This window comes from Plectropomus leopardus, chromosome 6 (assembly GCF_008729295.1).
Source record: "Plectropomus leopardus isolate mb chromosome 6, YSFRI_Pleo_2.0, whole genome shotgun sequence".
In the NCBI taxonomy this organism is placed as follows: Eukaryota; Metazoa; Chordata; class Actinopteri; order Perciformes; family Serranidae; genus Plectropomus; species Plectropomus leopardus.
In genome coordinates, this window is record NC_056468.1 from 24585312 (window position 1) to 24599730 (window position 14419).

General features: G+C 40.9%; 1 protein-coding gene across 1 annotated transcript in view; it reads right to left on the reverse strand.

Moving 5' to 3' along the window:
• The window catches only part of fbxl17 (F-box and leucine-rich repeat protein 17), a 271598-nt gene that overhangs the window by 152579 nt on the left and 104600 nt on the right, over positions 1–14419 (reverse strand). Inside the window, exon 8 of the mRNA XM_042487705.1 lies at positions 13778–13908. Within this exon, the coding sequence (XP_042343639.1) occupies positions 13778–13908 (131 nt within the window). The remainder of the gene's footprint in view (positions 1–13777; positions 13909–14419) is intronic.

The following is a 14419-nucleotide window of genomic DNA, read 5'->3' on the forward strand; positions in this document are numbered from 1 at the left end:
GAGAGAGATAGAGAGAGAGAACTGAAGATTTAAAGACATACGGTATGTGCCGGAATACATAGTAGTACCTCTTTCGCTGCAAAGTGTTACAGAGAGAGAGAGAGAGAGAGAGAGAGAGAGAGAGAGAGAGATAGAGAGAGAGAGAGAGAGAGAGAGAGAGAGATAGATAGAGAGAGAGAGAGAGAGAGAGAGAGAGAGAGAGAGAGAGAGAGAGAGAGAGAGAGAGAGAGAGAGAGAGAGAGAGAGAGAGAGAGCTGTACCAAGTTTTACTTTGAGCAGCAAGTGGATAAAAGGGTCTGAAAAGTCAAGTCAAAAGGCAACAATATAAACCGGCTATTTTTAAGTACGTTACACAACAACACGAAATACATCAAATCAAACTTTCATCATGTATTTCCCACTGATTCTAAACTGCATGAAAACTACTAACCCTACACTATTTTGTGTATAAACAAAATACAGTAATAAATACATTTACAAAGGGTTGAAAATTGAGGTTAAATATTTCACTTGTCCCTCTATTTTTAGCAGTCATGTTGTGATACATATTGTGATGAACAGTGACAGCCTGTTTCACTTAGCTGTCTGCTTTTGATTGATTGCGCTACAGATGTACCTGTAAAGACATTTCTTAAGTTTTACTAGTGCAACCTGATTCAGTGAACAACTACTTTGAAACTAGCTAGAAGCTACGAAGAGCTTACTGTAAGCAGGGCTTAACTTAGTAATGGATTTACAAAAAGTTGCTGCACAACAATCTAGGCTCCTCAGTCTGCAGCTCTGTTTCTAACCACAGACGTTGCAAGGAAGCAGCTGGTATGTGCAGGCTTTCCAGAGGCTAAACACACACACACACACACACACACACACACACAAGCATATGCATACCAAAACAAAGACAAGGAATAACAATCAGCACAGTATTTGTCCCCAGGAGCTTCTAATACAAACCAGGTGAGCAACAATAGCAGTTAATAACTCCAATTTACTTTGTTATTCAAGTCCCATCACAGAGCACTGTTTAAAATACCAATTTGAAATAGCGAATCAGCCACGCAGCAAAAACGTTTATCCCCGGAGACTAATACACACACAAATACCCCACCAAGCAAATTCAAGCAGGACAAGGAATAACAATCAGCACAGTATTTGTCCCCAGGAGCTTCTAATACAAACCAGGTGAGCAACAATAGCAGTTAATAACTCCAATTTACTTTGTTATTCAAGTCCCATCACAGAGCACTGTTTAAAATACCAATTTGAAATAGCGAATCAGCCACGCAGCAAAAACGTTTATCCCCGGAGACTAATACACACACAAATACCCCACCAAGCAAATTCAAGCAGACACACAGTCCCCTCCATCCATTTAGCATGCTGCGATGCCCACAATTTCTTTTCTTCTTCTTTGGTAGAAAATGGCCTTCCTCTTATTTCTCCCGCGCTCAAAACCCTGGGTAATTTTCTTAATTCTGAACATTTGCATAAAAATGTTCACTTTTGAGGGTCCCCTAACAGAACACGGCTTTAATACGCAATTACTCTCCTCAATAGTGGCGGCTAATTACAGAGGTGTCAGACAAACAGGTAGCAGAACAGAGAGGGGGCCTGCGACACAATGGCTGAGGTGCTGGTCCGCCACATGGGACAGAGCGGCTCAATGGAAAGCAGTAAATTCATTTAGGCTGGCTTCATTAAACCCTGTTCCTTGGGCCCTGCGTCATGCTCTCCCCTTTGCTCTCCCTGCTCTCATTTGTGGGGCAGCGGATGTGCTGTGGGTAAGAAGAAGGTGATCACACAAATGAGTGCAACGCAGAGGAAGCAGGGGGACGCTGTAGGGAGGAAAGAGAGGGAAGCAGAGGGAGAGATGGAGGGAGATAAACAGAGCACAGCGATGGAATGAATGGAAGGAAGAAGGGAAGTGAGGGAAGGAAGGAAAGGATGGTATCAATAAAGCAGTGCAACACAAAAAAAGAACAGAGCAATAACACAAAGTGCTTGTGGGATGGTACAAGGGCATGAGGACATGTGCTCATTTGATGATAAAGAAATAAGGCATGAAAGGATGAGCATATGAAAGAATAATTTTGAATATGGCTTTTGTTTTATTCATCTGACCCAGTCTTGCAAGAGCCACAGAGAGCAAAGGAAGAGAAAATTACAGCTTTGGTCCTCAAACACAGGCCAAATGCCAGGTCTCCAGCATGGTGAAACAAGGGCAGCCGAGCCCCGTGGTCTCTTTACCATTTAGATTATACTGGCAACTTTCTGACCCCACAGTATGGATAACCATAATAAGCCACTGCCCCCGCTGTGTACCACCTGTAAGCCAAACACTCTCACAAACAACAACTTGTGTGCAGAAACTGTGATCACAAAAGTGTCCAAAAGCACAAAATCAACTCAAAAACTCCTCATATGAACTTTCCACTCCTGCATAACTTCGTCAGACTTCATCCGACACTGCTGCCAATTTAACAGAGCGCAAACTGGATAGACAATTAATGTCTGTTGTAAAATGGACATTGAGAATTAGTATGCCGTCTCATGAGAGGAAAGAATTCAACGCTCTGAGTGTAATATGAAGGCTTGGAGGGTGAGGTGAAAGACTTCTGCTTTCTTCAGTGAGGGAACATGGAGCACTGATGGCCGTGCATTTCCACAGTGAAAGTGTCACCAGTCCACTGCTTTGGTTCCTGGCCAACGGAGCACTTCATGAGAGCATTTCTTTGCCATTACATTACCTACTTGCTCAGTTGACACACTGATTCTGAGTGACTCAAATCACTTTTACGCATGACCCACACATCCAGCTGCAGGGGGAACACACATAGCCTACTGTCGAGGCCTCGAGAACCAGCAAGGCTGCCTGAGTGAGTGTCCCACACACGCACAAAGCCTTATGGCCATAGGCACTTGAGCACCCATTCACAGGCAAGTGTGCATATACCCACTAATGTTTGGCCACAGACCAAATGTATTCGTGCATATGCACAAAGAAATGCACAGACAGACATGCACTTATGTCTTGGGTGGGAGAGTTACACTGGAAACATGCAGGACTGACTGTATGAAATCTTCAAGAAAAATAAATACAACATGATTTGTTGGAGCAAGCAAGAAAGGTCTTGTCAAAAAAAAGTCAGAAAATAGGAAGAAAAATGACCTTTTTCTTCCCAACTGGCTGATATTGATTCATCGTAGAAAAACAAGTCAGAAAAGCATGTTGGAATATTTCTTTTTTTCTGATAAAACAGATGAATCAAACATAGAGTTGGCCCTGTGGAATACTGAGCTTTCTGTTCAATATTCCACTCAGCAGAAATTTAACCTTCAGAAAGGGAATTACCGGTAATATGAAAAAAAAAACCATCAATCCACAAGAACTAGGGAATTGGATAAAAGCTTAAAAATGAGATCAAATCTCAAACAAAGACATAAAATAAAATCAGAGGGGAAATGAAATGAGAGAAGATCACTCTAGGCAGAGACCTTTTGGAAGATGCACAATCTACTGTACATGCCTTTTGCATCACTGCACAAAATCAAATGTTTTTAAATTATGTTCTCTATCGCCTTCTTCTCTCCTCTTGGTCTGGCAGAGAAATAATAATTTTCCCAGCCTGACAGTGCAGATGGGTTAACCTAACCATGGAAAAAAATTAATTACAGGTAAAAACGTATTTGGTCAGAATGGGACCAATAATTTTGCTGTCAAGGGTCAACAATATGGTTAACGTGGATTTTAGCAACGTTTCTGTGTCAGGCCTGTGACTCACTTTATGAGATAATAACGCTTCAAGGTCTGTGTCTAATGTGGTTCCACAGTTGTGAGATACAGGGCTTCCCATATGATAATTACATTTGGACGTTCCACGAGGTAATTTAAACACTACTGAGATACATTTTTGTTCTAGATTTAGTGCAATGCTGTAATCCGGCATTCAAAAGTGGCACTTCACATCAATGCAGCTTAGGACATCCAAAGAATTCAAGCTTTTTGAACCTAAAAGGATGTTTGACAGGATACATGAAGCTAAAATGTCATATTAGCATGTCTGACAGAAAATGAAAAACCTTCTTTCTTATACAGTTTCACTCATGGAAAGATGGTCTTTTCATAAAACTGGGCTGTTTATGAAGTAGAGGGATGAAAATTCTTCTAAAATTGGCATTACATGATCAAAGAAAACAGAGAAAAGGGGCTGTGGCGTTCTCTTTTGCTCAAATGGAAAAAAAATCCTACAACTACCAGAGTGGACTGCGGTGCAGCTGACCAATAAATGATCCCACTGGAGGTAATGTCAGCATGACCAGTTTGCCAAAGGAAAGAACAGCAGCTGGCTGGTAACAAACAATCGTGAATCATAATTAAATAGTAAGATATAAACATTTCTCTAAAAACATTATAAGCAAGAACTGGCAATGCAGAAACATCTTGGTTAATAATTTATCAGAAATGCTTAGTTTTACCATTTGATCTCAGTATTTTCAGCCCCCATTTTTATAATAAAGCATCATGGCACAGACCTCCTTTTCACACATTGTCATTTTACAGCCAAACAGTGCACTAAAATAAGTTTCCCCAGACATTTAAGGCTAGAATTAAACAACGCAGTAGAAGATTCTTGGTTTATATTAAATCAGTGCTGCCTAGTTTTACAGTTTGATTAGTTTGATAAGTTTGGTCTGCGTTTTAGAGAGCAAGAGAGAGGAGCAGGTCTCACCTTTGTTTCGCTTCTACACTTTTTGTGTCCCTAGTGGCCGGAGTATGAGAACGTGGAAATACAATCTGTAGTTTGAGCAACAGCTCAAGAGCCAACACAAATCAGCTGGAAGACTCAAAACCCGTCATCTGGTGGATCTGAGCTGAGAGTTAAGCAGGGTGATGTAGGTGCTGGTAACGTGGAGGGTAGTTGACCAGTAGCCCAAAGTCCAGTACTTGACACTGTGACATACTGTCAGCTCAAAAGACAATCGTGCGCTCTTAAAACTCTACCTTACTAGGCTCTAATGTGGATATCTAACATTTCTGTAACACATTACAAGCAACTATGACCTCCAGAGATCTTTTGGTGCTGCAAGTCACTGAAAGCAGAGAATTACAGTCAAAGATTACTGAAAGCCTTTTTAAATTCAGCAGCTATTAGCTGTCACTGACAGCTTATCACAAATCATATCTTATGACTCCCAGAAATGATAACAATCCAATCAAACTTAAGACCCCAGAGCAGCAGAGGTGAGCAGGAAGACCTCATCTGAAAAGGTCAGGGTCAAGTCCCTCTAGACTGTACAGAAACAGTAAATAAATTAGCTTATTAATTACATATTTTCCTTATTTTATGTTGCATACTTTAGTTCATGCAGGGTTTAACATACACAGGAAGGTGCAGGATTCTGCTGGCCTTGGATCTGTGCCCGAATACAACAGCAGCTCTCACGCTGTTGTAGCCTATAAGCTCCAGCTGCTTGCCTTCATTGTGTCTCTGCGCCGCGCCACAAATGTTCCTCCATCTCCGATACTTATCAAGGCACTGGAGTCTGACGCTGCCATTACTCAAAATTAATAACCACGGCAGCATGTTTATCATAGCACACTTTCACACCCAACCTGCCAGAAATAATCACCTCAGCGTTTGTGTGCGTGACAGAGAGAGAAAGGAAGAGACAGACAGAGGAAGAAACACAGAGACAACTAGAGGAGAGATGAAGTGTGAAAAAGAGACAGAACCAAAGAGAATAAAAGCCTGAGACGAAAGACATAACTGAGAGAGAAATGACGAGAAAATCTGCTACATGCATACGTGCGCATCTGCCGTACCTAATCACTCTGCCTCCAATGCTCCTCGCTGTTTTTTTTTCTGCACCTTTTCTCACCATCGTGTCTGACAACAGGGCAACACTGGCTCTCCTCGTGTATTCACTCTGCTAAGCAGGACTCTAATCTCCGCTGACAGCCAATCTGCTCCAACAACACAGGCCTGAGTAAATGAAAAGAAGTCCTGGGTTTTTAATTTACAAATCATGCAAGTGCAGCATCTGGCCATGAGCTCCCCGCTGGAGGGACAGGAAAAAGAAGCATGAAATTCTTAGTAGCATCAGTAAAGTTGTAGATCCTTGTGCTTTGTGTGTGAAAATATAAGAGCAGAGAAAGAGAAGTGACAAGGACAGGGGAAGGCCTCTCAGCACCTCTCCTCAAATCTGGAGAGACAGGTGGTGGAGAAACAAGACAAGGACAAATGTCTGTCAGTCGCCGGTCCGGGCTCCGTTGACATTTTCCATGGCATTTAGAAAAAAATCCAACAAAACCAAAAGAAAAAGACGGGGAACCTAAAAATAGTTGGCCAGAGGAAACCTATGTGCAGTGAGGTTATGCAACAGATGTAGACACTTCAGATGACCTCTTATCTGAGGGATTTTCTCACTTTCCCACAGTCTCCTGCTTTCTTTCACAGAGACGAACCTTTACGGCTGAACTCAGCGGCTGGTGAGGTCAGTCAGAGAATTTGAATCCAGCAGAAACTAGAAGTTTGTCCTTTTTACTTTTTTTCCAGTAGTAACACTCAGCTGTCGGCGGTCCCTATTTATGTCACAAGTGTAAGTAGGTTAAAAGCAGAGAAAGAAAACACCACCACAGGCTTTATTCCAAGGCCTATATTTATAAAAGTGTGACAGTGAGAGATAAATGGTAGAAAAAAAAATCTGTTTAGTTTGAAATTACAGCTTTTTATTATATTTACATCATTCAGAAGTTAGAATCTGCTCTTTTAAACTGTACTTCTGTAGCATTTTGTAATTTGATTCATGAAACAGAAACATTAAGGTTTTACTTTTCAGCAGAAAACAATTAGTAAAGTGCCTGCTTTCTTGTCTCACCAGAGGTCAGAGCCATAAAGTCTCCTGGTTAAAGCACCACAACAAAAGATTAAGAGTGCATTAATATCTGCTGCTTTGATTAAAAAGCCGAAGGTACAAGCTTGTATACACACAAACATTAAGGAGGACGTGAACCACGACTCCCAAGGTGCATTTCAAAAAGAAACATGCGAGTCACAAGCTTAAAAGTATGTCAGAGCTGCTAACGTTGGATGAGGGGGTTCTTTGCTATGCCGCAAATGGCTCTATCTACAGCCAGTGTTTGGTTTGTCCATTCTGGGCTATTTTGGAAACATGGCAGGGCATGGACGAGGACGCACTCCCTGTGTAGATATGAACGGCTCATTCTATGGTAACAAAAACACAATGCTTCTTATTTTCAGATGATTATACACTAAAGAAAACACACTTATTTTATTGCATATCTCCCAATACATCCCCCTAAATCGTGCACAATCAACCTTTTACATTCAGTTTTAAATTTTGGGTCGACTGCAGTGAATTCAGCAGCTATAGATATGGCTTGTTAGAACATAACACGATATCTCAGAAACATTTGAATTCCTCAGGGAATTGGCATTTTATAGATCAGCCAATTTACTATAATTGCATCCTGATTAGTGGTTGGAGGCTACTTTTTAATTTCATGTGGTAATTGCTTATGGAAGTCTTACAGACTTCATATAAAACTACTCTGAAATCATATGAGCTTTACAGAATAAAATCTCAGCATAGCGATGCAAGGCTTTTTCAAAAGAATGAACGGTACGGCTGGGTCAAATCCTTTGATTAGAAATACTTTCCTGAGAACACACGAAATCATTTGATCTTAAACGGTAACTCCTTGACTTTGCTATAAGTTGGAGCAAATCACTTGGAAAATGTTCCAAAGTCTCTACTTTTAGCAAATGTATTTTCTTTTACTCTTAAGTTGGCTCTCTGAAGTGTTCTAACTCTCAGAACTCTGACAAATAAAGGCCCTGGTCACCTTCAGTGTGGCCAAGCAAAGTAAGGAAACCAACTGTCATTTGACACGTCGTTGATCATACTGATGTATCATGTACTCATTGGATTTTGGGGTTCAACACTTCTCCTGGCACTGCGGGGTCTGCCAGCTGGCTGCAACAGAGGCTATTTGGAATGATTTTTCATTGCAGACGCCTCCAAATCCACACGCCTTACAGTTTTTGGAGAAGGTGTTTCTGAGAGAATACTTCTCCAATTATTTCCTGCTTTATAATCTCCTGAAAGTTAGAGAGGGCCCCCGGTCATCCCTCATCTAGTCCGGTTTTTGTGTTAGAGGGGACAAAAATGTAGAACAGCCAATTTGGGCTGTGATTTGCGATGCTCGTTAGTGATGGAGATATGCAGAGAATGTTGGCCCGCAGAAAAAAAGCAAAGGAAAAAGGGATGAATATTGATTCCCCTGTTTAAATTAAGCTGTCGGACAGACTGAGAGATGGAGAAAGAGAGGGAGAGAACGCCAGGGCTTTTGGGAAATGCCCAACTTCCAACAATATAGATCTCATAAAAGAAATGACTCACTTGCTCCACGCATCTGCTTTCAGCAAAGACTACAGGCCATCTGACCAGCACTTGCTCACAAACACACACACACACACATGCATAGACAGAGCAGGGACACGCATAAATCTGCATGTCAACACCGGCCATGTGTCCAGCAGCAGGGTTTATGTTAGCAAAATAGATGCTGACTCTTTGCTTCGACTAAAACCACTATGGAGGCTTAACCACAAACTTTATTGCAACACGCTCACACTTGCACAAACAGAAGCTTGACAGTCACACTAAACCCATGTTTAATCTTATTTCTGGCAGAAAAAGCACAATATCATAAAAGCTAATTACAAAAATAACAAATTATACCATAAAATCAACAAAGTCTCCACTGGGAATAACAGGTCTCTAGATATAAAAGAACCCTCACGCACAGACACAACCAAAACAAACACACAATGGTTATGAAAATCACAAACACACCGTGTGCAAAACACAAAAGTTTCTGCAAGATGAAAAAAAAAAAACTGACTGACACCAAGAGCCAAAAAATGAAAGAAAACCATTTAACTTTGACACTGTGTTCTCAACTTGGTTCTAAAAAGTGAACGCTGCCATTTGCTCTGCCGTTCCACTTTGATCATGACTCGCTCCCCTGTTTTCAAACGCTGTGACATTTGAAAAACACAATCCCGCGTTGGTCTCCTATCAGCGGTGTAAGGGGACACAGAAAAATAACAGGGCCAACACCGGCCACCTGCAGCACATCACATCCCGGCTCCCCGAGAAATGACGGTGAACAAAAAATAGGCGTCCTACTGTCACAATCTGCCTGTCGGACTGTGACGATGGGATGTCCATATTTGGTCATCATTTCTGCCTTTCTTACACCGAGATGCTGTTTTCAGCCATTACTGAGGAAGATAAGGGGAGCCAGAGGACACAGTGTTTATTTTTTTATTTTTCTTAAAGACGAGAGACGAGAAGAGAGAAAAAGAGGAGCAGGGATGGAAAAATGACTGAAGTGCTTTACCTCCCACAGAGCTCTATCTCTCCAATTGCCCCTTGTGGGGGGACAAATTGATCCTGGAAATAAGGGGTCATTTCCTCTGCCTGTTTACCTGTTCACAGCACACTGTCATCAGTTTGAAACACGCACACGAAAGCTGACCCAGCTGTGCCTTCGCAGAGCTAATGTGAGGGAGGTTGAGTCATTCTGGTCTTCACTGTGACAACAAATGTGTGTGTGTGTGTGTGTGTGTGCGCGCCAGCATCCCCAACAGCAGTGACCCTGATGACCTTTGACTCTTTGAACTTTGAGCCAAATAAACCATTTCAGTCCCTCCTCTCTCTCTGAGGAAATATACTGACAGTCTGTCTGTAGCAGAAAACCATCATCGATAAAATCTCCCGTTCAGAGTCTTCAGACCACTTGCTGGAGTGTGTTTCCATGTTCACACCGGTGTGTGTGTTTAATTATATAGATTTTATCAATTCTGATTCAGATTCTGTGTATTGAATCAGGTTCTTATCAAGTCATGGTCACACTTCACATATTATGGAGGATTCAAAAAAAATTAAATAAAAAAAAAAGCTAAAAAAAAAAAGTAAAACTCCAAGTGTGTCACATACACACTAATGCAGAAAAAAACCTTCATCAATCTTCATTTTGATGAACAATTAAATGTACTCGATGAGCCACATTTGATCCTACATGAACACATGGGTTAATGACAAGACTTATAGGATCCAAGAAGCTCCTGGTAAAGCATGTACATAGACAAAGACACAACAAAAACTTAAAAAAACATGACAATGATTCATCATGATTCAAGTCTAATTCACACATCATACGGCTGTGACTAACACTGGAGTCTTAACATCTTCAAGGTCTTGATCTTGCCATACTCTGGACTCTGAGGCCTTTGAAACTACTTAAACATGACTATGGATAAATCATACATTCATACAATTATTAAAGATTACATTAACATAATTTTATATTTAATAGTTTTCTACAACATACTATCTTGCCTCATACTTACAGCATCACCTTCCTCTGTCACCTGATTATCTGCAAACCAGGCCCTCTCTGTCGTTTACTCTCAAGCCATGCCGTGACAAACCAAAAGCAGATGAGCTGACATAACTAGAACACCGCATTTCACCTTTATGTTGGTGTAAACCGTGGATTTATCATAATAATAATACATCCATGATGTACAGCTGCACTCTATTGCAAGTCAGAGATCTATAATTACGAATTAGTATTCCTGACTTCCGCCCTAAATGGATCCCATTTGTTAAGGAAATCATGGACAACCACATGCTTACTCCAAATATAAAGCCAAAATATCCCACATACAGGCACGGCACTACTGTCTTGCGTCGGTGACATTATTTGGAGACAGAGTTCTCACAGTAGCGACTAGAAAGTGGAGCAGCAGAATCGAGTTGATTGAGACACAGAGCTGTCAATCATAACATCACTCCCTCTTTATATAGCTTGAAATAACTAATTAAAGCAAATTTATCAGAAAAATGAGCACGTGAAAATACATTGGTGTGATAAGAACCTAAAATGGTAGAAACCATCTTAAAACCTTTGTTCAACTTGTACTGGCCCCTCCGCTAATATAGAGGGGGCAGGGTTCATGACCTATATTGCAGCCAGCCACCAGGGGGCTATGGAGATGTTTTGGCTTCACTTTTGGTGAGCTGTCATGACATCCATCTTAATATACAGTCCCTGTTTTTACCCAACACAGTTCTGTCCTGTTTTTTTTTTAATCAGTTTCATTTTATTGACACATTGATGTTGTGACTTTTAATGGCCATCTCTTCTCACATGTATATGATAACAGTCTTAAGCTAATCCCATTGCTGCGATAACATGAGCTGGCTAGCATGACCACAGCACTACAGCTCAGCTACCCCCTGCTGTGAGGCTGTACATCTTAGTGGGAACACATTATCATGGTATGTCTTGGCACAGCGCAGCTAGCGCCAACCAGCCCAGCGGAAAAACACTAAAACACACACACACCGCCACATACACCTCCTTCACATTGTGTCGACCACCCAGCCAGTTTCTTCCTTTAAATAAACACCCCTGTACTCCTCTCTGCTCTGAGCTGTGTGACTGTAAAGTGTAACAATAAAGCAGCTTATGACAGGAGGCTTTTATTTGCTATGAGTCCTTGAGCAGCAGTCAGCATGTACACTACACAACACACAACACACACATACACACACACACACACACACACACACACACACACACACACACACACACACACACACAAGTCTGCAGGTCCATGAGGCAGGGCAAAGAAAATGGCCCTGCATTACTTTTGCTGGATTTTTAAAACCCTTCGTTGGGGGTTGGGGGAGCAGTGCAGCATCAGAGCAGCAAGCATGTAAGACTCCTCAGCTACGACTGTCCACCTCGGCCTTTTACTCCCCTGCTGCCTCTGCTTCATATATAAGCCAACAACACACCAACTGTATGGTGCCATGCACACACAAACACACACACACACACACACACACACACACACACACACATACACAAAACATGCTATCTCTCTCTCACACATACACACACCATTTTAAATTCCAATATTCCCACAGGTTATCCCACCAAATCCAGTCATACACACACACCTCCAGCCCCTGAACCAATGGAGTAAATATCATTATAGAATCAATGCAGCACTGAATCAATCGAGGCTGTGCCTGTGCAGCATGTGTGTGCATGTGTGTGTGCACGTGATAAAGGGAAGAAGTTGATAACACCATGCGCTCCTGTGAGGATTTCACCAAACTCCATGTTTTTTTATTGAAAGGAGGCAGGTAACATATTACCATAACCTTCCCACCACATGTCTGCTGTTAACTCAATAATGCAAGAATAATTTCACACATGCACACACACACTTACACACACATACATCCATTGTTGCTATGCACCATGGTAAATTCAATATTGCGTTCACACTCCTAAGCCAGAGTGGGAGTACAGTCGGCAGAGAAGTCACAGCCTTAGCTGTAAATCAATAGATTAAATAGAAACGTATGAATAAAACACAAGACAATAAATAAAAGAGGAGATGGTTTACTCTTGCCGTCATATTCTGTACAGGTTCTCTCCCATTTGAAAGAGAGAAGAGAGAAAGAAAGAAAAGGACGTGGGAGCAGCAGGGAAGATGACCATGGAGACAGAAACAAAAGAGGTTTTTGCTGTCCTTTCAGGGTGTGTTTTTAAGTCTTATGTCTGTCCTTGCCAGTGTAAGAGTTTGCATGCTAGCATAAGCAGTGCATCTGTTTTAAGTATTTGAATGGGTGCTCAATAAAACAACATGTGTCCTTCTGTAAACATCTGTACTGAAAAACTTTTGGCCTTAAGAGGCAATTGTGTTAAATAAGCTAAAAGTTTGATCATATGTGAAGCTTGTAAATAATCATCTCAAATGTGGTTCAACTCCAAATGTTGTTTGTGCGTGTGCCGTTATGGTTTGTGTAAAAGGCTATCAAAGTCCTTAATCAACCAACAGATTAGTTGATTTAATTGAAAAATCTTTCAAACTCCATCATACCTCCACAGATTAAAGGTACCCTGTGGAGTTTTCTTGTGAGCAAAAAAAAGTTAGGTTTTTAGTTAGGGTTCAGCAAACCCATCTATCATCATACAGGAACAGAAAACAGTATCTGATCCAACTAATATTCTCGACATGAGTTTTTCGAGTTTCAGCTCTTACCATCTGGTAGCAGATTCAGGGTTTCTCATGACAGGCTGAACTGCTACAACCACTAACTCCTAACAACGTCCATTAAGATACTTAGCAGTAACAGGTAAAGGATGTTGGTTGTGCAATAAGATGCCACTGTCAGGCATATATGTGCACACGTATATCTGCATGTGCAATAGTTACATAAAGCTATGTGTTGTTGAGATGTTTTCATTATGCAGCATGCATGCTTTTATTTTCCGTGGAACTTTAGGACTGTATCCAGAACAAATTTCCCTACAGGGATATTCAAGTATACCTTATCTTATCTCATTATAAAACACAATGGGTGTATCCTTTAGGTCTAGGTATGTTGAATGCTTTTATATTAGCACTAGATTTATCACAATACCCCTGTTGGGTTATAAAACTTAAATGTTTCAACACTCTTTTTTATAATTTGGATTTTCTAACTAAGACTCATATTGACCTTGGCTGTCAAAGGAGTTAAAAGTCTCCCTTTTTATATCGATGATCATTTTTTTAAGAAAATCTAATTTGTCATGAGACAGTCTGGGTTAGGTCAGTGGATGTAATGTGTGTAATGAGTCAGATAACCCACAGAACATATGTGCATGTGGTACTTGACATACCTGTCATTAATGCTCCAGTTGAGGCAGAGATTCAGGGAACTGAGGTTGCGACATTTCCTCACCACCTCCATCACTGTCTCATTGTTGAGCTCTGAGATGTGCCGTAGGTCCAAGACACTCAGGTTCCGTAGCTACAAGAGGCAACACACAAAAACATTTCCATGGTTTAATCATGTCAAATTCACCAGATGATATGAAGCACAGGCAAATTAATAACAATGCTCCCCTTTAAATTAACAAAATCACATGTAGTCATCTGTTTTTGTCATCTAAAATAATGTCACTGCAATTTTTAAGTGTAAGTCACTTGTTTTATTAGAATAGAAGGAACAGTATTCCATTAAACTAATGCAAAAAATGACAGCGAAAGACAAGTTAGATTCAAAATGTTTGAAGACTTTTTAATGCCACTGAAATTAAATTTAAGAGCCATTTTGTGTGAGTAGACATCAGTTACTTAAGGTTAGGAACAATTTTGCCCAAATGTTCATTATAACATAAAATATGACCTTTTTTGCCTTGTTGCTGTAACAATTTAGTACAAAACTGGGATTCAGTTGCAGAGAAAAGCACCTAACGCCACATGCAGTTTATTAAAAAACCAAGTCTTTACTCAGGAGATCAGGGGTCATACATGTGAAG